This window comes from Netta rufina (assembly GCF_964035555.1).
Source record: "Netta rufina genome assembly, chromosome: 3".
Classification (NCBI taxonomy): Eukaryota; Metazoa; Chordata; class Aves; order Anseriformes; family Anatidae; genus Netta; species Netta rufina.
Genome location: NC_140125.1, coordinates 20,005,481 through 20,028,762, shown reverse-complemented (window position 1 = coordinate 20,028,762; position 23,282 = coordinate 20,005,481). Strand labels below are relative to the sequence as shown.

Sequence of the window (23,282 nt, the reverse complement as noted above, 5' to 3'; positions counted from 1 at the left end):
ATACAAGCTTCAGCTTTATTGCACAGATATCCATATATTTATACACACAGCTATAATTATGCCTACTGGTCACTATCCTATTGGCTAAGCCTAAAAGTGTTGCAAAAAACACTGTTTCTCCTACTTGCGGTTACAGCGCATAAGCTACTCCCTTATCTTCCCAGGCCTCAGATCCACCTGTTTATCTCTCTCTCAACGACAGACTGCTCCTTGCATATTTTCACAAGAATGCTTCTCATCCGGCCTACTCCATGGCTATAAACTCTGCATTTTCTTTGCCTTGCTTGTACAATTCCTCTAGGGACCCGTGCCCTTGCTCTTTGAGCCATTCTCCAACATAACTCCCCTACTTCATCGCTGTTATATAGTCAACAAAATTTTGCTCAGTATTTCAGCAAGCCCACATCTACATGGGTGCTGTGAGGCAGCACAATATTCAGTTTTTAGGAAAAAAAAGCAGTGTGGCAGAATCCACAGTAGACAAGTCCCTCCAAGAAAATGAGACAAATTTGGAGAATTTAGAGAATACGGAGAACAGGTTTGTCTCCCTTTCACTCCTTCATCTCCTGACTCTGAGCAGAAAGAAGTCCCTGTAATAAGTCCAAACCCAGCACGATTCAAGTAAATACATAAATAAACAAAAGCAAACCCTTCTCAAAATATCTGAGATCTGAGCAGCTGTTAAGTTACTGCATGCAAGTGAAAAGGAGGGAGTAGAAAGGCAGTAATTCTTTTTTCAACTTTATTTAGAAGGCAAGTGGAGCTGCCTGTTTCTGCTTCACTCAGAGCCTGGTCCACATGACACACACAGAACATCCATCCAGCTGGAGCTTTCTCACAGCTCAGACTGGGATGTGCAGTCTGCGGGCCATAGCAGAGCTTCTATCACATGTGTGGGCCCACAGCCAAGTCACTTCCAGCCATTGGAATTAAGAAATGAGAGGGACATTAAGCACGTTAGCCATCTCCTAGGCTAGGATCAAGGACTCAGAAATTAAACCCATAAATTCTGTGGTGCTCTTCTTAACAAAGCATTCACTCTGAAACATGAAAGATCCAAGATACTTTTATCTCAATTTAAGAGGTAACAAAGGTGTGTACAAAAGAAGGTCTTTCAGAAACTTGAGTTTGTTATAACTTGTATCTGTGTAACACTGTGCTCACTCCTTGAGCTTTCCAACAAACTCCATTAAGGACAAGATGTATGCCAGTTTTATTTATCATGCCATAACTAATAGCTGCTGCAACATTATTTATTTCAGTTTCTAAGTTTATACACGAACAAAGTTCTGCAGTTTGGGGAATACTTTCAGTGCATTTTGCGTTGTCACTTCTATAACTTCTTCAACTGGAATTCCTTTAATTTTGGCAATGTATTCTGCAGCAATGTAAATGTTTTTTGGTTCATTTCTCACCTGAAAAACAGAAAGACAAAAAAAAAATCAAATTATAGATCTCTCCAGGTGACAAGTGCTTCAGGCTCAATACTTCCTGACACCTTTAGTCCCACTTCAGTTCTGCATACATCTACCCTTGCATTATTTTCTCCTTTGACCGTTCCTGTAATTTCTTTTCCTTTCCCAGCCTTGGGAACACTACCTCTCTAGCTAATTCTCTGATTTCCATCCCTTGCCCATGTCTACTCTACTTACTAGCACAGGAGAATGAAGTAATCTCCATAAGGCATGGTTGTGGACATGCAAACTCAGAAGTCCACCCATCATTTACCTGTTTTTCAGGCCCCAGAGCTGGAGAGTCAGTTTCCAAGCATATACTTTCCAGAGGTAACAGTTTCACAAGTTTCTGCTTCTTGAAGAAAATAAAGACAGCTATTAAACGCTTTATGAACTTAGACCTGTGGAAAAAAATGTAAGATGGAAGGATAAGCTTGGCATTTAAAAGATCCATATGCTATCAACAATTTTAGAATGGCAGCAAGAATACCAGGAGCTGCTCAAGAAGTCCCCTCAAAACAGGATTATCCTATTTTCTGTGACTCTAAATACCTGAAGCACTATTATTATCTTAACACTGAATCCATTGTTATTTTATTACATTATTATATTGCACATCATTGAATGCCCTACAATTAGACTTGCCGATGCATTTTTAATTTGCCAATTTTCTGTATATATATTTGTGTATCCTTTTTCTCACCTCTTTCACCCCGCAGCCCCAGTTTCCTTTCCTTTCTGCAGATTCCTACCCTCATCCCCATCTATATCCATTCCTCACACCCCCTCCACTTGAATTTCTTCCTTTCTTACATTTCTAGATCGTGTCACAGAAGTTGATGATGGATGGAAAGAGATGGCTACCCGAGAAGTTAGCAAAGTTTGCAGCAGTCCAGAGGAAAAATTGAATGAGCAGTTTCACTAAGTCCAGGGCTGAAACTGGCCAACACTGTCTTTAAGCAATTTTTCTAATGCTTTGCAAGGCATGCCATTGACTAATAACTATTTCTCAAAGGCCTGTAACTTAGTCAATTTCAAGTAGATTTCCTTTTGAACAAAAGCCTCATAGCATCAAGATAGAATCTATTTTTTTTCCACACCATGTCCCTACTCTAAAACACTAGTGTCAGAAGTTTCCAAAGAAAAGTTAATCAGAACACATTAAAATGAGGGAAAACATCTATTTTCTTAACCTCTGTTTCTGAGGAATAGCTCAACTGTTTCAGCCAAAATTTCCCCAAAAACTAAGGCAAAAGGCCCAAAGAGAAATTTAGCCCAAGTAAAAAAGCCATTTTATAAGTAACCAAAAGCAGGAATTTCTATCAAGGAAAAAGTGACTGTAATCATAAATGAGTACTGCTAGTCCCAGTTTAAACTGTACAGACTTAAAAGAAAAAAAAAAAAAACAAACCCAAGCATCCTTTAGAGCTGCATGGTAAAAATGCAGGCATGCTTACCACCATGGAAAGCTACCAGTTATAACCTGCAATCCCCAACCGCTGAGAAGGTGCAATCCCCTTAAAATGTTACCTGTTCACTCCTTATAATGGAAGGAGGAATGGAGAAGTAGTATCCGGCTTTCACCCCTTCCATTGCTACAGATGGCTTCCCATCAAATGCATGAAGCAACACCTTCGAAGCACCTCAGAGAAAAGAAACAAACCAACTCATTAGTAGTGTTTGCAGTAGGTCCATGATATCACCTTCCAACTAGACCTCAGGCCCACCAAGAATGACTACAGAGTCTCTGCACTAGTCCTCCCAAGTTTCTTGTACACAAACTGGTAATGAATGCAGAACAAGACAGAAGAAATTCTGTTAAAAAAAAAAAAAAAAAAAGCCATGAAGGGAAAAAAAAAAAAAAAAGCATTCGAAGCATACCTTGTTCCTTTAAGAGATTAATGGTTGGCCTTCCAGCTGAGCGAGAGTGAACATTTCTGCACACCAAGGAGAGGCCTGGCATTAGGAAGTTCAGCAAAACACATGTATATATCTATGTAGTTTTTTTCAACAAACATGAACCAACAGCAGGTTGGTAAGAAAGTAATCTGTATTACACCTTTAATCTGGAAAAAAAATCTAGAGATATACATATACATAATTTTAGCTATAGTGAAGATACATCAACAACATAGTAAGGACAAGATACAGTATTCAAGGGCAAACATAGGGAAAATTCTATAACTACATCTTCAGCTGGAGACTGACAGGACACTAGTAACAGCTTAAGCCACGCGAGTTCTATGAGTTCTTAGTAATGATAAATCCTGGGAAATATTTCCATAGATTACTGAGATACAGCAAGTTCTTCTACTAGTATAAACAACACTTACAAAGGCAAATCCAGTCTTCTTGCTAACTCAACCTGCTTAATCAAAACCTGTCTCTGTTCTTCCTTCTGTTCATCCGTGCTGGCAAATCTGGGAGTGAAATCTAGTCCTACCTGTGGTACAAGAAGAGAAGTGACAAAGTTCAACTTTTTTTTTTTTTAATGCTGAATCCAGAGATACTTAAATTACAGAATTCTGCTTACTTCTCCAATTGCCACCAGTTTATCTTTGTAGAGTTCTATAAGTGGCAACGCAGCCTCCAGATCCTGCAGGAACAAATTAAAGAAGCGATCCTTATTGCCCTTATGAGATGGAAGCAGTATGAATTCAGTCATGTGATTAAAATGGATTTTCCTTTATTGCTTTCAAATTCTGTTTCCAGAACTTGCTATTACTAGGAGCTGAGTAGTTTTAGGGCCCTGAAGGATTTTTCTGCTTTACTCAATGAGCCCTCACTTCATGTTGCTCTTTCCACAGGAGCAGAAGAGGTAACAAAACCAAGGCCCATAAAAAGTCTGGTAGTATTATATGGCTGCAGACAGCTCTCCAAGTTTTTCACGTTAAAATTTTTCAGGCACAAATTGGTATCCTCCTGCTCCCCATGACAACAAAGGGCCATCTGCAAACATGCACACATTCTGTTCCTATAAACAAACCACCCATTTGGGATTTCTTTGAACTGTTTCACCGTGGCATCTGTAACACTGCCAGAAGACTTCAGCGAACACGCCTGCTGTACACCTCACACGGACAAATGGCAGTGTTGAGAGACCTGGGATTCGGTCTACTGCATCTTCCGTGTTACAGAAAAATAAAAATCACTGAGCAGATCTAATGTTAAATTAGGCAAACTGGAACACTATGCCGCATTGTCAGGGCAGCCCTAGTGTCACCATAACTGGGCTGACCCAACCCACAGTGTTTTACCTGCAGAGTCACGCTGCGCTGCTCTTCTGGAGAAACTTCTTGGACGGGGTGAACCCCTAGGCACGGCACCACGAATCCTGGGAACCTGGGCACAGAACAGCGTGAAGGAGCACAGGGAGACAAGCCAGAGAGCGCGTGGGGTGGAAGGCGAGTTATGTGGGGACGGTGAGCAAGTTACACAGAGACGCAAGGCCAGCCTGACCAAGGCAGAGGGCAAGTTGTCTTCACCAGCTGTCAAAGCAGCCCCTCACGACGACTCGGGGCCACGCGTGGGGGCTGTCGCTGGGGCGGCGGTGTCTGCCTGTGGAAAATAAGATGGGGGGGGGACAGAGGGGAGACGGGACACCCCCAAACCCCGCACCTCTCGGACAGCTCCATCACTCTGCAGAACTCCGCCGCCTGCTCCGCCACCACCACCAGCGCCGCCACGGCCGCCTGCCACAGCCGGGAAAAAGGTGCTGAAGAGCGGGGAGGGCGATGGAGGGGACGGGGCTCGGGGTTTGGGGGTGCTGCCTCCCATCGCCTCGCCTCGCCTCGCCTCGCCTCACCTCTTCTGCTGCCCGCACCACAGCCGCCACATCCTGCGGGAGAGAGGCAGCGCCTCAACACCAATCCCAGCACCCATCCATCCCTCCCTGCACCCGTGCATCCATCCCTCTCCCTCCCCTCACCGGCTGGAAGCAGGGCGCGGCGAGGTGGCAGTGGCAATCCACCGGCCGCCCCGCCGCCATCTCTGCCCGCCGCGTTCCGCTTCCGGGCCGGCATTTTGGGGCTGGGCGGAGGCGGGAAATGGCGGCCGGGGCGGCCGCCGGCCGAGACCGGAGGGTTCGCTGCTGCTCGCGGCGGGGCCTGGAGCGGCTGCTGGGGCTCTGCGAGCCCTTCCTGCGGGCGCTGGCGGCCGGGCAGCCGGGAGGCCCCGCTGAGGACGATGTGCTGTGGGTGAGGCGGCCGGGACGGGGCTGGGGAGCCGGGGAGGGAGGCAGGGAAGGGCCCGCGGGGGGGGCGTCCCCACCCCGGGGGTGCTTCAGGGACGGGGCGCTGAGGGACGGGGACTCGATCCCTGAGGCGATCCCTGGTCAGGAAAGCGTCTTAATCTGCTGCTGGTGTCTCCCAGGAGTTTTGCAGCCCTTGAATCTCTTGCAGAACTTCGAGGCGGCGGTGCGGGAGAACGTCACCATTAACGGGCAGCCCTGGGGGGACGCCTCGGCCAGCTCCGAGCCCTGCGGTACGTGGGGCTGCTCGTTCATTTATCGCGGGTTTCATTATCTGTTTGTTTGTGCTAAGTGCCTCTTGGTTGTCTGTTCGTGGTGTGGATGAGGCGGAGCTCAGGCTTGGCTTTGTGCGAGAAGCCGCTGGCCACGCTGCTTTTTGTGCAGCCCGGGGTACAGCTGGCTTCGTGGGGTGCTCCCGTTGAGATTGTTACCCACCAGGGCTCAGCTCCCAGTCCATCCTCTGCCCAGCCTGTGTTTGTGCTTGGGATCGCCCCAGCGCAGGTGCAGGACCTTAAACTTGTCCTTGTTGAGCTTCATGAGATTTGCGTGGGTGCATCTCTCAAGCCTGTCCAGGTCCCTCTGGATGGCATCCCTTCTGCCCAGAGTGTCAGCCGCACCACACAGCTTGGTGTTGTCGGCAAACTTGCAGATGGTACACTCGATCCCACTCTCCTTGTTGCCAGCAAAGCTGTTAAATAGCACTGGTCCCTGTACAGACCCCTGAGGAACACCGCTCGTCACTGGTCTCCACCTGGACATCAGGCCAGCTCCTTGAGTGCGACCATCTGGCCAACTCCTTATCTACCAAGCGGTCCGTCTGTCAAATCCACATCTCTGCAGCTTAGGGACATGGGGCAGTTATGCACGACAGTGTCAAATGGTTTGCACAAGTCCAGGTGGATGATGTCAGTTGCTCTTCCCATATCAGTGCTGTAACCCCACCATAGAAGGACAACAGATCTGTCAGGCATGATTTGCCTCATTTTAGTAAAGGGTGAAGAACTGGAGTGAGTTCATCAGAGGCTGCCCAGATGGCATGGGGACTGGATACATCAGAGTGAAATGTTTATCCATTATTTTCAGTGGGTGCATTTATAAAATAATCCTAAATGCAGGTTTCACGAGATACCAAGACCAGGTTTGACTTGGTTGTCAAGGCTGCATGCACTGGTCTCATAATGCAAAATGCTAAACTGATTCAGGCTCACTCAGCTAATTCAGATTTACTTAACAATTCTTTACAGGGTTTTCTTAACAGGAAATCTTTGGATGGTTACGTTTTAATGTAGGTTATCCTCTGCATAAATCCAACCTCATGCTAGCTGAGGTACTGTTTACCTTCCTGCAGTTGGCATAAAGCAGGTGTAAGGACTGCGTTGTGCATTTTAATTTGACGTAAATATAAGCATGTGCTCATCTCTGAGCCAGTTTGAACCACCAACTGATCTGGCATTTTGTGCCTTCAGGTATTCCTGTTGACCAGTGGCTCAAAAAACCTCACAAACTCTCAAACTTGTTTTTTGCCTTTCTGAGTTTTACGATCATCTGATTCTGCACAGATTGACCAAGAGAGGGTGCTCAAAATCCATTTGTTACCAGTAGACTGAAAACATTGTGTGGCTTGCAAGCTATGCTCAACGTTTTAGTGATAACTGTGAATTTAAGTCCTAAGGAGTTTGCAAAATTAAATTTAAAAATTATACAGCAAGACTACTGTCAAGGTTTTGAATCTCCACTGGTGGAGAATTATAAGTGTGCAAATGGAAGAATATAGAAATATGCATTACCTTTCAGTTAGACAAAGTTAATTCTGTTGTTTTGTGTTTTTTTTTCCATAACTCTTGTGATTTTTTTGGGGTTTGTAGTGATGACGTGTGACATCAAGCCAGTACAGGCATTTACTTGTCTAGATCTTGAAACCAGTTTTAAAACAGTGTCTTAAGCTTTAAAAAATTTTAAACAAATTACCTGAAGAGATCCTTGTCAGACTTTTGTCAGATTCAGAGCACACAGAGAAATGTGGTTTGGATTTTTTCCCCAGATTGTTCCCTGCCTCCCCTGTCCCATCCTCACCCCAGCTCCCTTACTTCAAAAGTAACTAGTCAGCAGGAAGTTGTGCTCTGATTTCTGTACTGCTTTACACTGGGATCCAAAACAGACATTCATCTTGTTTGATAATCACATTTCATTTCTTATTTCAGTTCTAAAGATGTCTTTGTCCTTACAATTTTGTCTCAAAGGAAAGAAACATTGTGGGTAGGAGCATTGTTACAATAACTTTGTGTGCTTGGCATTTTTAGGTTCCTACATCAAAATTCTTGAAGACCAGTTTGATGAACTTATAGTAGAGACATCAACAAAGCGTAAGCAGTGGCCTAAGAAGATACTGGTACATGTTATCCAAAGCATGAAAGCAGAGCAAGAAATGTTGGTGAGTAACCTCAGATTTTTTGGAAGCCCTTTGCTTACAGTAGCTGCTGTATGTAACTTGGAATAAATCATGGAATCCCAGACTGGTTTGGGTTGGAAGGAACCTTACAGATCATCTAATTCCACCTCCCCTGCCATGGGCTGGGACACCTCCCACTAGACCAGGTTGCTCAAACATTGAGCTTTGTTTCTTTGCATTAATTAGCAGTAATTTATCTTCCATAAGGTAAGGATTACTACAGACTGCTGTGACTATGAGGGAAGTGGGCCTGTGGCACATTTCAGCAAGTTACTTAGGCAGATTGCTTCAACGTGGTGAGTTACAGCTTACAAGCCATTATATGTCTATGAATCTTGTCAAAGCTGGGTTTCTGAAATTCTTGTCTGAAGGTCGTTTAACATATTAAATTTATGATACGTGCGGATAGATATTATCACACACGGTATTTGACTTTCAAAAAGAAGTCTGTTTTCCCTGAGCACTTCTGTTGAGCTGGTAACTACATTGAGCAATTCCAGTTAAGAAGGAAAAGAAGTAATGTGGATAATTAATGGGTTCAGCAATTTCTGTTTTTTGACACTGAGTGTAAAGTAATTACAGGTATTAAACGACCCATTCCTGTTCTTGGTTAAGTTTCTTTTCTGTAATTACATTAGACCTGCCTCCTGCTTACTTGCTGGTTAATTAGGAGTCAATTTTCTTTCCATCCTTCACTTTGATATCCTAAAGAGCTGTGACATTCCCATCTCTTGAAGTATATTTTTAGTGTCTAACTCTAGGATAAGGTCTTAAACCATGTTGTTTTTGTGGCAGGTTAGTGGCTTTATGATATGTGCTTTTGGAGGAAAAAAAAAGTAATTTGAATCTAGGAGCAAAACAGAGGGACATCTGGACTATGGCACACTGCTTGAGCCATTTCTGTGTGTGCATGTGTGTTTGTAAACAAATGAGATGATTTACTGCCTTCTGTTCAGAAACTTTAAGCAGGATAGAAGGTTAAAGTATTTGCTACAGAAATCCAGAAATATTTTCCTTCCCTCTTCCTAATTATGTGCGTGCTGTAATATGAACTTCCCGTGGCTGAAGTGTTACTGCTTTTCCATAGGATTTCTGACTCGGTAAAGACTTGAGAATTGCATTCTTCACGCTGGAAGCACAGGAAAGCACGTAAATGAACTGCTGCCTTGCAGTTCAGCGAGTTAAACAGTTAGCAAGGAAAGCCTTGACATTTAGCAAGCTGTATTTCACAGGGGTTCTGTAGCACATAGGGATAGGGAAAGCCAAAGCCCACCTGGAGATGAATTTAGCCATGGCAGCAAGGGCTTCTGCAGGTGTATCAAGAGGAGGACCAGGGGCTGCTTCTGACTGAGGCTGATGACAAAGGACATGGAAACGGATGAGAAACTTAATCCCTTCTTCGCCTTGGTCCTTCCTGGTAAGATTTGCCTTCAGGAACCACAGGCCCCTGGGAGCTGTGGGAGGCAGTGAAGCAAGGAGAACTTCAGGGGAAGGGCAGAGGAGCGTCAGGCCAGGAACATTTACATCACCAGGGCACGCACCGTGGGTCTTCAGGCAGTGACTCAGGACCGGCTCATGCACTCGGTCCCCGTTCTCCGTGTCCTGCTGGGATGTGTCCACAAATGATGCTGTTAAAAGGGGACTTTTGGTTATCTCTGCAATACCATGGCAAATGGGGGAGGTCCCTGAGTGCTGGAAGAAAGGAAACGTCAGCCCTATCACCAGGAAGGGGAAAAAAGGAGGATCCAGGGAACTGCAGACCTGTGAGCCAGGAGCTGCCCATCCCTGGGAAGGTGATGGACGGGTGGAAGTGGCCCGCGTGGACTTACAGAGGGAGCAATCCCCGACCAACCCAAGGGACACGTACATGGAGCTGGTGGATGTGGGGGCGCCCAGCTGGAAAGCAGCTCTGCAGGACAGACCTGGCTGCTGAGCTGACCGTGGGCCAGAAGCGCGCCCTTGTGGCAGAGGAGGCCCCCAGCTGAAGAGCTGCCGACAGGCTGAGGCCAGCTGGTCTTCTTCCTGCCCTCTGCTCAGCCCTGGTGACACAAGCCGGGAGCATCGGGTCCTGCTGGGCTCCTCGGTCCGAGGAAGGCGTGGGGAAACTGCATCAGGTCCAGCAAGGAGTCGCTGGCGTGGTGCAGTCCTGAGCAACCTGCTGGAGTTAGCCCTGCTTTCAGCACGGGCTTGAACTGAACTGCCTCTAGAGGGCCTTCCCAGCCCCAACCGCTCTGTGATTCTCTGGTGAAGAAGAAAGGGATTATTATCATCATTTTAAAGTCTTTTAAGAGCCTGCGTTGCATTTCAGAGGACTAAAATTGACAAAGGTAAATAACCAGGTTAGCCAGGCGTAGAGGATTGGCAGTAAATAGAAGTGCATGCATATGTATTTGTCTTCAATCTGAAATATTTTCTAACACATCATGCCTTTGTGATCTCTGTTGTTAATAAGTCAAGTATATCAAACCCAAAAAATTAACTAAAATAAAGTGTGCTATTGTGTGGCACCAAGATTTTAATGAGACCTTTTGATCCTTTTTGAAGGAACTATGTTCTACCCGAGTCCTAAAGTAGAAGGGTTACTTAGGATGCCTCTCAGACTACATTTCTTCTGCTGGTGATCATTTCAGATTTTACTACAGCACAACCAGATGATTATTTTCATTGTGTCTGCAAAACACAGAAAGTTTCTAGCGTGTCTCTGTAAATGAAGTGTTTTTTTCCTCCCAGCTATTTCTGCAAAGGTACTCGTGTTTTCTCTGCTTTAGTTGGTGGACTTTTCCTGTTCCTTTTTAAGCCTGGTGTCTCTCCTGATGCATGTTTTCTGGGGCATAAAAAACAGCTATGAAGAAGCCGTACTTAACTAAAGTTCACGTGGAGGGAACCACTCGTTTAGTGTGGCAATCTCCCTGTAACTGCCAAAGCAGGAGATGATCTCGCACGTTTTCATTCAGTATATTCCCTTTTGTTTGAGGATAGCTGCAAGCAGTGTTCTTCTGTTTGGGGCTGATGCTGTGGGCTTGCTAGTAACATGTATGATTCTGAAAGTGTTACTCTGATAACACTGCAGAGAGGAATAAGTAACTTTCCTCTTGCTGCTTTTTTTGGTTGGAGAAGGATGAGGGACAGCTCTTCAAGTGGAGAAAACAACTTGCAGATGATAGAAAAACCTTGCGTTCCTATGTCTCTTCGTTTCATTATTTCCAAGTAGGTTCTTACTTCTAACTCTGCCCTCAAAATAAATATCAAATATATTAATTAGTATTAGAGAACTTCATGTCACAGTTCCCTGGTGTTAAGTGAGAGAGCCTGGTTTGTGCAGACGACTGTACCTGTTCTTGCGTAAGTAACTCCAGGGATATGATATAGTCATTTAAATGGTTTTCTTTTTCTTAGCTTTTTGTCTTCATGGACCCGTTGTTGAGGTTTGCTCCTCTGTGACAGCATCCTGCTTTTGTGAATGGTTCCCTAGAAGTCAGAGCTGTTCATTTTCCTCAGCACACAGCGGATGGCAGTACTTCTTCCAAAACATCTGGGTTTTAGTTTAGAAATTCTCGTGCTTTAAGAATTGGAATTCCACAAACCAAAGCAGATTTCGGAGCCATGTTCACAGTGAATTTAACTGTGTTAGCTATTCTCCATTGTTCGAATTGCAGCGTATACATTAGTATCTATTAAAGTGAGAGGATATTTCAGACTTTTTCTCTTTTGATTTTGCAGAAGCTCTACCAGCCTGTGGTAACTCCTGAAGAGATCAGGTCACAGCCTTCTCAAGGTAATGATTTCTCAGGGGAGGGCAACTGTACTGAGGGAACAGTGTCTACCTTACTGGCCTGCAGCAAATGTTTCACAAGTTTCCCTTCTGTAAATTTATTTAAATATATTGGCTTGTTTAATTTATTAACCAAAGCAGCTAGAAGTTTGTCATAACTGAATGTATTGCTGCATCAGTTTATTCTGAATGCTGTCTGCTGTTACACAGTGTGCTTGAAGGCAAAAGCTGGTCTCTGGGGGGGGCATTGGGTAGGAACTGTCAAATACTCGCCCTCAGGAGGTTTTCTTACCTCTTTCCTCCTCCAGTGGCGGAGGCAAGATGCAGAACTAGGTGGACCGCTGACATTATGCTTTGACCGTCCTTGTGTTGCCTTTATATAAATACTAGAAATGCTCCACTCTCTCTTCCTAATCGGTCAGTTTCTTCAGGGAATTGAAAGCAGTTGTGTAGTACTCACTGATGAAGCATGGATTGAATTTTACCCTGCTTGTGTAAAACTGTAAACATCATAAGTTTGCTCCATGGTTTTGCAAGGTTATTCCTTGTTCCGGGGAGTTTGAATACGGCGGTGTGTTTTGCAATAGAAGAGTGGGATGTGCTTTGTTTGAGGCTGGCCTTTGGAGATGGAAAGTTTTGTCTTGCCTGTTACGAAGCACTAAAAAATGACACAATTTGCCAGTGCTGTTTGAAGTGGGCACGGTGACAGAACCCTCACTGTGGATTACTGCAGCTGCTGCAAAGCTGGCCTAACAAGCAGAGGTGATAACTGGAGTTCGAGAAGCAAACCTGAAGCTTCCAGTTCTCACCCTGCTGATCTGGCTTCACTCAAGGCATCGTTTCCTCTTTGTAAACAGGAGACATTGCTCCCAGAAATGCCAGGCTGTGCAGCAAAGCAGCTAACAGGAGCAGTAAAGAGTGTCACTTCACGTCTGCATTCCTTTTGGTTTCTAGCATCCAGATCTATGCTTCTCTGTTAGGAATTAACTGCTTCTATAAGCTAGTAATACCTTGCACCATGGTTTTCCTTTTTAGGTTAGGTAACAGCAAAGTCCTAGCCAAGACAGCAGAGAGTTTGTGCTGAATTTTAGTATTATGTAGTCTTTGGGAAGTTTATGTATCCCAGTTTAGCAAGTACAGCGGCCAGAAACCAAAAATGTTTAGATTACTCAATACCTTTCATTTCCTTTTTTCATTTCCCTATGTTTTGGAAAGCCTTGAACACTGAGGAATATAGTGCTGTCCATGTAAAGCTGAACTCCTGCAGGCAAACTTCATCTGTGTGTCAATCTTCTTGTGTAACTGAAATAACCCTAGTAATTATTTTTTTTTCACTTTTACTTAACTCCTTCCTTACAACTTCATAGAGTCTTCTAATCCCAATATTCTACTTCAAGGATGCTTCATTATGGACATGCCTTTCTTTTAGAGAATGTCCTGTGTTGTAATTAAAGAGGCTGCTCTTTGACTCTTTTTCCTTCCAAATTCTGAATGATAGTGCGTTTTAGCATCCGTGTCCGTGCAAGGATTGTTTCCTAAGCCCTGTGAGGTTAGCACAGCAGGCACGTGGAAAAGGCAGCCTAACAAAATAGCCAGCTGCTGCTTCCTACGTGTCAGCAGGAGGTCACTATCACTGCGCCAGAATTCAGTAGTTGACTTAAATTATCCTCAGTAGTACTGACTAGTTTGAAGTCAAAGCACGCTGGTGTGTTGTGCTCTGAAATGGTTTAGGAGCATGTGCACAATCTAACAGGGTATTTACTGCAGGTGCTGGCGAAACCCTACAGGAAAATAATACTAGTGGGAGGTGAGACTACTTAGTTCCCAGAAGCATGCTTACTTATCTGTTTTTGTTGATGGCATAGTGCCACAGATGGAATAACGGCAGAGGACATGCAAAACTCTTTTATAGTAACTTTAAGAGTTTAACTCTTGAGTAGAAGAATTATTATTGTCTGTAAAACAACCAGCAAAAATGTATAATGTGTTGATGATCTTAGCATATTGCTACAGCAATCAAATATATACCATTTTCCCCACTATTCTGCACCTGCTGTCTGCCTCAGTACTCCTGAAAGCTTCTCTTTCTTTCTTTTCTTGTTAATCCAGCAGAATTAGTGCTGTTCACGTTGTTTACACTCTTTTTTTTTTTTTTTTTTTTTCATAGAATCACAGAATGGTTTGGGCTGGAAGGGACCTTAAAGGCTGTCCAGTTCCTACCCCCTGCCATGGGCAGGGACACCTCCCACTAAGCTGGGTTGTCCAAAGCCGCATCCAGCCTGGCCATATTCCTGTTGTTAACGCCCGGTAAATTAAGCCAGGATGAAAAAGTAGCCTTTTTTGTAAAAGCTCCTTCTTTTGTGCGTTTTTTCCAAATGTAGTGTGAACATTGTAATTACATAATGTAATTTGAACCTGCTTTGGCAGGGGGGCTGGACCCGATGGTCTCTTGAGAACCATTCCAACCCCTACAATTCTGTGATTCTGTGAACTTGAAAGGTTTAAGAACAGATAAATATATATACTGCAACCTCTTCCTTTAACTCAAATACTGCCTCTGTGGCTCATGTTTTGTATCAGCTGTAGGATTTCTGGTGAAGAACTGTGTGGCTTGCAAGGGGTGAGACTTCTAGGCACTACTATATTTTCTGTGATTAAGAGTAATAACGCTATGATAAAGCCCTTCAGCTGTCATCCCCGGCACTCTGACAAAAGGGATGTGTTGTAGGTTTAAGTTTTACACAAGGACTCTGCTGCTTTTCTGTCTGATTCTAAAAAGCCAATAGCAAGTTTTGGGGGAGGAAAGGGGAGTTATGTTTCAGAAGTGTATTTGAGCTTTATGTTTTTCTGCAGATGCTTACATCACAGATCTGAAGCAGGTGACAGAAACGGTGTCTGAACAGATTGGTGAGGCAATGAAGGTGAGATCTGTGTGCTCCAAGGGGATATTTGTTTCTTTTCTTGTTCTGATAATGTTATCAAACAGGAGTTCCAGCTCTTGTTGGTTATAGCTTTGTACAGAAGAGCCTGCTTGTATACTTTTGAAGCAAGCACATCTTTAGGTTTGGATTCCTGATGTTATAGCTGTAAAGAACTCACCCTCAGCTGGGAGTAAGGAAGAATAACCTGTGGCGATAGGAGGCATTTTTTCTTTAATGGAGATTTTAGGACCTGCAACATCTGAAAAATACCTCCTGAAGTGGTATGCACATGACATTTATTACATTAGCACCAGCTCAGACACGAACTGTGTTCCTGTGATACTGATTCAGCTCAGAGCTGGAATTAGGCAGCCCCGAAACTTGGCATCCTGTTGGTATGAGCTGTGAGTGCAGCCCCTTGTGCTGTTAGGCTGGTAGCGCTGGGTTCCCAGCCTTCACCTGGACCATCCCTGCAGACACTGCATCTTTTGTGCCTGTCAGAATCTAATTAACATCTCTCTCATTGTAGCCGTTACTTTTCCCATGTAACTCGAGATGCTCAATTTGTTCTTGCAGTCTCTCCCCGCGCTAATAGAAAGAGCAGAAGGTTTTTCCCAAGCGCTAACTTGGCAACCAACCCTGGAACTCTGCAAGCTGCGGCAAGAAGTTCTTGCTGGTTGTCATGCAAAGGAGGAAGATAACGCCCAAAGCTTCGTATCACCGGGAGAGGTCACGCCAACAGACACTGGCACCAGTAAAAATCCCTACACTTTGTTCAAGAGGAAAAGAGCTGCAGATTCACCACAGAGAAGATACTACCCGCTTCGACGGAGGAAGATCACCCTCAGCGCCTGAATTCCTCATTTTGTATTTTCAGATTGGATACTCGGTTGCACTCTGGCTTGATGTATTCAGTCTTTTATTTTTAAACCCTATTCTACCCTTTATTTCAGTGCTATACGTGGGAGCTTCCTTAATTATTTAGCTTTTGATCCATATACGTATTTTTCTTCTTACTGTTACAATGGTGGTATATGACAACCTATGCAAGCCAGTAACATCTGGTATCCTACAAATGTATTTACTGATTAACTCTGATTTTTTTACCCTTTTATTACAGAAGTTAGCTTGAAGTCCTTGTTCTTTTCAGAGCTCTGCAAATGCTTTGTGTCTGTGAGCAGTCTTTTTGTAAACCACTAAGTGCTTATACACAGCAGGCACATCTCTGAAGAGGCTGGAGAATGTCTGGTTCTCCTAATGAACCTTCATTTATACTGCGTTTGGTGGCTAATAAATAAGTTAAGAAGAGTTTCAAACTGGAACATACGAAACCCACCAATTTTGGTATGATGCTTTAGTTATCTGAAAATCCACAGCAAACCTAAAATCAGTCCCCCCTATTTCACCTTTCCTGAATTTAGGTCAGCAAGGCTTATGTATCATCACATTGGTTTAAATGTGGGACTTCAATAATTGTATGTATTTGCTTGCCGTGTGATCTTCAGAGCAAGGATTTGACCATCTGCATCTTTCCCTCTGATATTTCAGTTCATGCAATCCATATAAGCAGTCTGGGGGTTTCCTTGACAATACTTCTACACATTACAGGATCTTGACTTGGGTCACATATGCAATTGTGGCATTTGACTAAACTTTACAAATCAGTATAGGCTAACAGTAAATGGTATTAGGTTGAGCTAGCTTACTTTTTTTAAATACATTAGTACCTAGGTAGTATTAAATTGAGCATTATGCCTTAACCATCGATAACTTTTTCTGGCTTATGAGTGCATGTGCTTACAGTAAATACGTGTGTCTAGCATGTAATGTATTTCCTCTCACGGTAAATAGAGGGTTTTTAAGAAGCTTTATTAGTGTAGTGTAGTGGGAAGACAGATCCATCTTGATGTCTAAGAGACTGAAAATTTTCAAGAAAACGTGTAACAGATTTTAGTACCGTTTATTTTGTAAAGGTGAGCCTCTGTGCTAAAACTTTGTATATTTAATCACATGTAAATATATTTCCCATGGCTTTTGTATATACAAACTTGTTTTTATACGAAGTAAAACAAATCAATTAAGAAAGATCAAAGTTTTGGCTAATGTTGTTCTAATCCTGGAATACATGGTGACTGAACAGTTAGTGTATTAGTACTTCAGAAGACATCTGTGTTAAATTTTGGCTCGAGTAACTGAAGTAGCTCCATTTACTGCCTTTGAACTTGCAACTGCTATTAATCTCGGGGCTACAAAGCTTCTAATATAAGAGAGGACAGGATGTGAGAGGACTGGAACTGCAAAGCTGCAGAACGTGTGACCGGGACGGTTTTTCACACAGTGAATTGTAGCTTCTTCGGGTATGTGTGCTCTGGCCTGGGCTGAAAATCCCCACCTTGCACAAATGCATACATCTTCGCTGAGCTCCACAGGTGCTCTTGAATCTGAGTGTTCCTAGACGAAGCTAAGCACCACAAGAATTTGCAAGTCTCTAATTATAGTATTTTATTTTTTTTTAATAGAAAGATTCCCTGCTATCCTCCCTTGAGTAACGCTAGGCAATTAAAACAAAAGAAAATAAAAGCTAGGATTAGGCACCTCTCTGAAGACATCCCATCTAAAATGACCAGTGTAAGACAAATGCCTTAAGAAACAAGGAAGGACAGCACTGCGGATTAAGACCTAGGAAGTGAATGAAAGAAGTCGTCCTACAGCACGTGGCAGCATAAAGAGATGGCAGGACAGTCGGTCTGCACGGGGTTTGAACAAAGTGGGAAGGGATGCCTGGTACCCTGAGCCAGGGTAATTGGGCCTGGTTCCGTGGCCCTTGTAACCACGAGTGTGTGGGAAAAAAAAAAAAAAAAAAAAAAAAAAAAAACAACACACAAAAGCATCTGGAATTGCTGCCCAAATAAATGGTGTAAAGAAGGATAAAGAAAGTAAGTAAAGATTCCCAGTGCAGCGTCTCAGCTGTGAATTTACAAATCTGGTGGCTGCTTTTGGCCAAGCGGCAGCAGAAGGTGCTGGAGGACGTCTCTTGAAATGAAAGTCCTGTGATGAGCTAAACTCGACACTTGAGTGCTCAGCTCTTTCCCTAATTATTAAAAATTTCTGCAGCAAGGGATGTTTGCAGCTATCAGTGTCTGGGATCTATTTTCCACTGGCAGAAATACATATATATATATTTTTTCCCATTCCCGTAGCCTTTCGTCCTTCAGTTAACTTTTCATAGAAATCAGCAGTGTTGTGCAAGACAAGTGCTTAATCAGGTTTTCAGTGAAATGTCACAACATCCAAACTTATTTTTAACTTGGGCTGAATTGGTATTGCATCAAGAAATGTCTGGTAGGTTTTCTTTATATAGCCCTTGAATCCTGTAAGGCGGCTCAACAGTGAGGGATGCTCGGGAATATTTGCAGGCTGGATTTCGTGGCTTTTTTGGGTGAGCTGGACCATCTTGCTGCTCGGTGGCGTGTGCTGCCAGCGGTGTGTTCATCACCGGTGAGGGCGAGCCATTTCTACCCCGTGAAACCTGAGGGGCTGGAGGAGCATCCCTGCCCTGTGCATGTTGTTTTCTAACCCAGGTGACAGCAAACACCACAGGGAGAGCCTCCCCTTCTAGAAATCTCAGCGCAGACACCATGGCGTGTCTGCAAGCCAGGGCACTCGGTGCCCTGACACCCGGCTGCGCTCTGTGCCGTGCCTTGGAAGCGCCACGCTGTGTTCAACCACAGCTCCAGCCCGCGTGTGTGTGTAGGCTGCTTCGACGCAGACAGAAGTCGCTGATAAGCTGCGAGGGTAAAACGTAAACTCAGCCGCCTGGGCTGCTTTCTGGGCTTGTTTTCCCTCCTGCATTGAAATGTTCTGCCCTTGCTGCTGTGTTACCTGGAATTACTGTGTAGGCATTTCTGCAGATGTACCAGAGATAGAGCTTTAATACTAAGCAGAAACTTGTTCCCACGAGCAAATTTTGACTTTTCATTTCCTATGCCACTTTGAGCCCCAGCAGACCATGCTCAGGCCCAAGGGAACCTTCCTGTGACTTGTCCCCTGCTTGTGGGGTCCTGGAAACCTCCTCAGGCTGCAGCTGCCAGGAGTCACCCGGCACCCAGCCGCTGGGTGCGGGTGTGATGGAGGAAGGGAGAAGCCAGGCAGGGAGAAACCAGGGGGCCGGGAACGTCCTGCAGGGCGCTCACAGACCCAGCACAGCCTGAGGGTGCCCCTGGTTGAGGCATTTTGGCGAGGGAGATGAAGGGCCCATCAGGGATGTGGGTCCCAGGGGACACTGGAGTAAGGAAGGCTCGCTGCTGCTTGGTCCTCCAAAAGCACCAGGTGGAGGTGGCCCAGAGGGCAGAGACAGAAAGTGCTCAGAGGTGGTGCAGCTGGGCTGGGGAGAAGCCTTTGGCCAGGTTTTTCAGCAGCACTGCCTTCGGGCCAGCTCCTTGCCTCCAGCTGCGTGCTTCTCTCACCTCCAGCACGAACTCTTGGCCGGATCTTCCCAAAACGTCGGGCTTTATTTACTCCATTTGCGGCCTCTGCAACCTCAGCTTCATCTAAGTTGCGTGACTCAAACTTCTGGGGAAACCAGGAGAATGGGGAAGTGCCCCTTTCATTGAGATACCTGGGGCTTCGTGCGTGGCGCCGCGGGACACCTTCCCTCGTGGGGACGCGTGTGCCCCGTGCGCTGGCACACGGGGTGCTGTGCACACACCTACAGCAGAGCGAGGGCGTTGGCAAGCGTCTGCCAGGGCAAAAAGGAATCCTTCCGAGCAGAGGGAGAAGCAGAGGCTCGGTCAGGAGCCGCGCTGCTCGCTGTGGCACAAGGCAGGGAGCCGCGTCCCGGAGAGCCGCGCTGTCCCCAGGCGCTGCCTTGCTTCGCCTTTACCAGAAGCGCGCGGCATTTCCTTATTATTTAAAGGAACAGGGCGAGGAGCGAAAGCGAAAATCGCTGTATTCCAGCCCCGATGCCTCGTCCTCACGCCGATGAGCCTCGCTCCCTTCTCTGAAGCCCACGGCGCTCGGAGGAGCCGATGGCGCACAAGTGCTGCGGGCAGGAGTGCGCGGGGGTGAGGCTGCGCGGCTGCTGCGCGGCTTTTGCGCGGCTTTGGGGGGGGGGGGGGGGGCAATTTTTTTGGAGGGAGGGAGGGAGGGAGGGGGGTTCTCCGGGGGAATTTCGGGCAGCTCCGTACCCTGGGACCGGGAACTGGGGGGGTTCCCCCGGCGGTGGGGCGCAGCCCCCGGGCCCTCCACGTGTGCTCCATGCGGGCGGCGGCTCCGCCCCGGGGCCCGCAGGTGCCGGTGCCGGTGCCGGGCCGGGGCGGGCCGGGGGGGGCCGTGCCTGCAGCCCTCCCTGCCTCCTTCCAGCCCTCCCCGGGGCCGGGGCCGGGGCTGCCCAGCGGCGCCCCGGGGCGGGCGGCAGCCGGCGGCATGTCGGGCGGCGTCCCGGCGGCGGGCAGCGCGCTGCCGCGGAGCTCCGAGGGTGGCCAGCAGGTAGGGGTAGGGGCAGGGGTCCAGGGGGGGGGGTCCGGGGATGAGGTGGGTGCCTGCCGGGGACCCCTGGGTGCCTGCCGGGACGCTGGTGGGTGCCTGCCGGAGCTCGTCGCGCCCGCCCGCGGGAGCCCCCCCGCCGGTTCCCGGACTTGTTTCGAGGCGCTGCTGGCTCGGTGTCTTTCCAGAGTCACGAAGAAGACGACAGGAAGGTGAGGAGGAGAGAAAAGAACCGGGTGGCGGCGCAGAGAAGCCGGAAGAAGCAGACGCAGAAGGCAGACAAACTGCACGAGGTGCCCGGGGGGCTCGGGGTGCCCGCGGGGCTGGGGATGCACGGAGCTCGCTCCCGGCTCTGCCCGGTGGGGATGGGGGGGACACGGCCGTGCCCGCACCTGGTGGCCCCTGGCCGCCTGCGAGCAGCTCCCCGGGGCTCCTGGTGTCCTTCGGCAAAGCTGCTCGCTTCTGGAGCTGGGGTAAGGCCAGCAGGAGCGCTGCGATGGAGCAGGGATGCCCCGGGGAGGAGGTGGTGGAGGAGGGGACCGCTGCGGGGTGGCAGCGCTGGCTTCACTCAACTTAAAACTGTGGTGTGGGGCAGAAATACCCGCTCGAAAAGGCTTCTTAGGAACTCCAAAACTGGCGCGGGAGCTCGGTTCAGTTAGCTGCTATGCATGTGTGCTCTGATAAATAGCAGTGGGTGTTTCCAAAAAGCATGAAAGTGGCTCATTCTTCCAGAAACTCTCAGCACTTCTCGATATCACACGTGCGGTTCCAGTCCCCAGCACAAACGCTGGAGGAGAGGAGTTGCTGCTCTCCGGGTCGGGATGTTGCCTGACACAGCAGTGCTTTTGTTGTAGCGGGGCTCCCGGTACCCCGGGAGCTGGTCCTGCTGCTGGTGGCTGTGCTGGTCATGTAGGGTGGAAGGAGCTGCATACGGGAGGCACAGGGTGGGGATTTTGGGGTTTGGTTTTTCCCAGATCTCCTCAGTCAGTGCCTGACACTGCCAGGTGCTGGGTGCTTCTGGACAGTGCAAGCCCTGGCTTTTCTGGAGTCACTGCACCGTCCCACAGCCATTCTGGTGTTCCTGCTGGGCTCGGGGCTCTCCCTCACGCTGGGAATCTTCATTCCCAGGTTTTTCCAGGCAGATCTGGCTGAAGAGGCGCTCCTTCTTAGCAGGAGCAATTTGGTGTTCTCTGCCCTGCAAAAGGGATGGAGCGACTGGAGGGTAACGCTTGCTCCGTGGGGCTTGGGGCACAAGAGGAGAGCAGAGCCAGGGATGCTGGCCTCTGCTACAGGGATGTGTCAGGAGGATCCTGCCTGTTGTACCCTGTGTGAGTGGGTGCTGGAAAGGTGCCAGGGAGGGCGGGGGGGGGTCCAAGCTGCAGCAAAGAAGAGAAGCAGAGGCAGCCTCTGGCTGCCCAGAGGAGCACTGTGCAGGACTCTCCCCTCTGCCTGGTAAGCAGCCCCTTGAAGGCATGTGTGGGCTTTGAAGCCTGCTCTGAAGCTTTCCCAGGGAGGTGAGATTGAGTGGGCGAGTGTTGAGCCCCAGGCCAGCAGCGAGGTGCAGACACCTGCAGGTTTTCCGTGGGCTGGCTCTGAACCTTGGGCTCTCTTCTTTTTGGGATGTGAAGTCTTGGCAGCAGGGACACTTGAGACCTGCAGCTAGCAAAAAAAAAAAAAAAAGAAAAAGTGACATGCGTGTCTCACATCCGTCACAGGTGCGTGCTGCAGAGCATCTCAAAACTCCCCTGCAGTTAACAGCAGCGTATTCATTGCCAGAGGAGCCTTGGCTCAAAGTCAGCCTGCTCAGGGACAAGCAAGGCAGTGGCCAGGAGTGCTGCTGACCAAGTGGGGGCTCGGGACTTTCATTTTCATAGCTCTGATGGTGTGGAGCTGGCAGGCACAGCCTGGGGCTGGGAGGGGCACCACAGGGGCACCACCACCTGCCTCTGTAGCCCTGGGCTGCTGGGGAGCCCCCCGTCCAGGGGCACCTCCTGCAAAAGGAGTCGCATCGTGCTCAGGACGCAGGTTGTGAAGTACCTGCCCTGTTTAAGCACCCAGGTTTGCTCGAGGCTGTGCATGTCCTTCCTTAGCGTTTTGCACATTATAATAAGAAACCACGCTTCTTGCCTACAGTTACTTGAATATACTCAAGGTGGGAGCACTGAAAAGAGCGTTTTGACTATGAGTAGGCTTTTTTTTTCCTCCTTCCAGGAATATGAGTCCCTTGAGCAAGAAAATACCTCCCTGAAGAGAGAAATCGGAAAGCTAACAGATGAAATGAAACACTTGAGTGAAGTGTTGAAGGATCACGAGAAGATCTGTCCACTATTGCACTGCACCATGAACTTTGTGACCGTACCAAGGCCCGATGCACTCAGCAGCTGCCTGCCCAGATGAGACGTTGCCTCCACCACCTCTAGATGCGATGTGTGAAAGTGCCAGTACAAGGGGAGATTTGAAGAACTGCATACTTAGGGCACAGGCCTTCCCTTGAAGGGGGCTGGACTTGACCACACAGCTCTTCTCCGTGTTGAAGTGTTTTAGTCTCCTGAATCTCAGGAAAACATCAATATGGAAAAAATGACAACTCGAACCGCGACTTTTTATATTTTTGTAGAATCTCCGAGCCATGGTTTTGCATTCAGAAATGTCACAGTGCGATGCAGCCCACCATCGTGCAACGGAATGCAGACAGGGAAAAGTACCGGCCTTGGGCTGAGATGCCTTTCTCCCACGCATCCACTGCTAGCAACCCTTTGTCAGTTGTCATCCTTGTATATCAGATTCTGGCTGCTGGTTTGTGGTTTTGTTTCTTTTTTTCTCTAAACAGGTTTGGTTAATAAAAGCAATGTCCTATCTTTATGGTTTTCTCCACCTTCTTCGATATCCAATGTCCTTAAAACATCTCTCCTCTTTGTTTGCTGGTCAAATCCAAAGTCTAATGGTAATCTTC

The 23,282-nt window shown here is 47.1% G+C and overlaps 3 protein-coding genes across 5 annotated transcripts; 2 read left to right on the top strand and 1 right to left on the bottom strand.

Annotated features, from left to right (window-relative positions):
• Nucleotides 1–793: 793 nt before the first annotated feature.
• On the bottom strand, nt 794–5,505 carry TATDN3 (TatD DNase domain containing 3). 3 transcript variants are annotated; one of them, XM_084283543.1, is made up of 10 exons: nt 5,383–5,467; nt 5,260–5,292; nt 5,073–5,146; nt 4,712–4,796; nt 3,988–4,050; nt 3,788–3,897; nt 3,336–3,391; nt 2,985–3,097; nt 1,729–1,806; nt 795–1,415 (listed from the first exon to the last, which is right to left on the bottom strand). In XM_084283543.1, the coding sequence occupies exons 1-10, from the start codon at nt 5,440–5,442 to the stop codon at nt 1,272–1,274; spliced, it is 816 nt and encodes a 271-aa protein (XP_084139669.1). In that variant the 5' UTR covers nt 5,443–5,467; the 3' UTR covers nt 795–1,271. The 3 variants fall into 3 exon arrangements, with proteins under 3 accessions (XP_084139670.1, XP_084139669.1, XP_084139668.1); XM_084283542.1 differs by having other exon boundaries at nt 796–1,415; nt 1,729–1,809; XM_084283544.1 differs by lacking the exon at nt 5,260–5,292 and having other exon boundaries at nt 794–1,415; nt 1,729–1,809; nt 5,383–5,505.
• NSL1 (NSL1 component of MIS12 kinetochore complex) lies at nt 5,501–16,920 on the top strand (the record flags this gene model as incomplete). The annotated part of the gene is made up of 6 exons (XM_084283545.1): nt 5,501–5,650; nt 5,855–5,936; nt 8,004–8,134; nt 11,873–11,927; nt 14,778–14,845; nt 15,422–16,920. 6 exons carry the CDS (start codon nt 5,501–5,503, stop codon nt 15,698–15,700), a joined length of 765 nt encoding a protein of 254 aa, XP_084139671.1. The 3' UTR covers nt 15,701–16,920.
• Nucleotides 16,921–20,269: 3,349 nt separating this feature from the next.
• BATF3 (basic leucine zipper ATF-like transcription factor 3) lies at nt 20,270–22,949 on the top strand (the record flags this gene model as incomplete). Its single annotated transcript, XM_084284593.1, has 3 exons — nt 20,270–20,332; nt 20,518–20,622; nt 22,541–22,949. 3 exons carry the CDS (start codon nt 20,270–20,272, stop codon nt 22,724–22,726), a joined length of 354 nt encoding a protein of 117 aa, XP_084140719.1. The 3' UTR covers nt 22,727–22,949.
• Nucleotides 22,950–23,282: the final 333 nt, after the last annotated feature.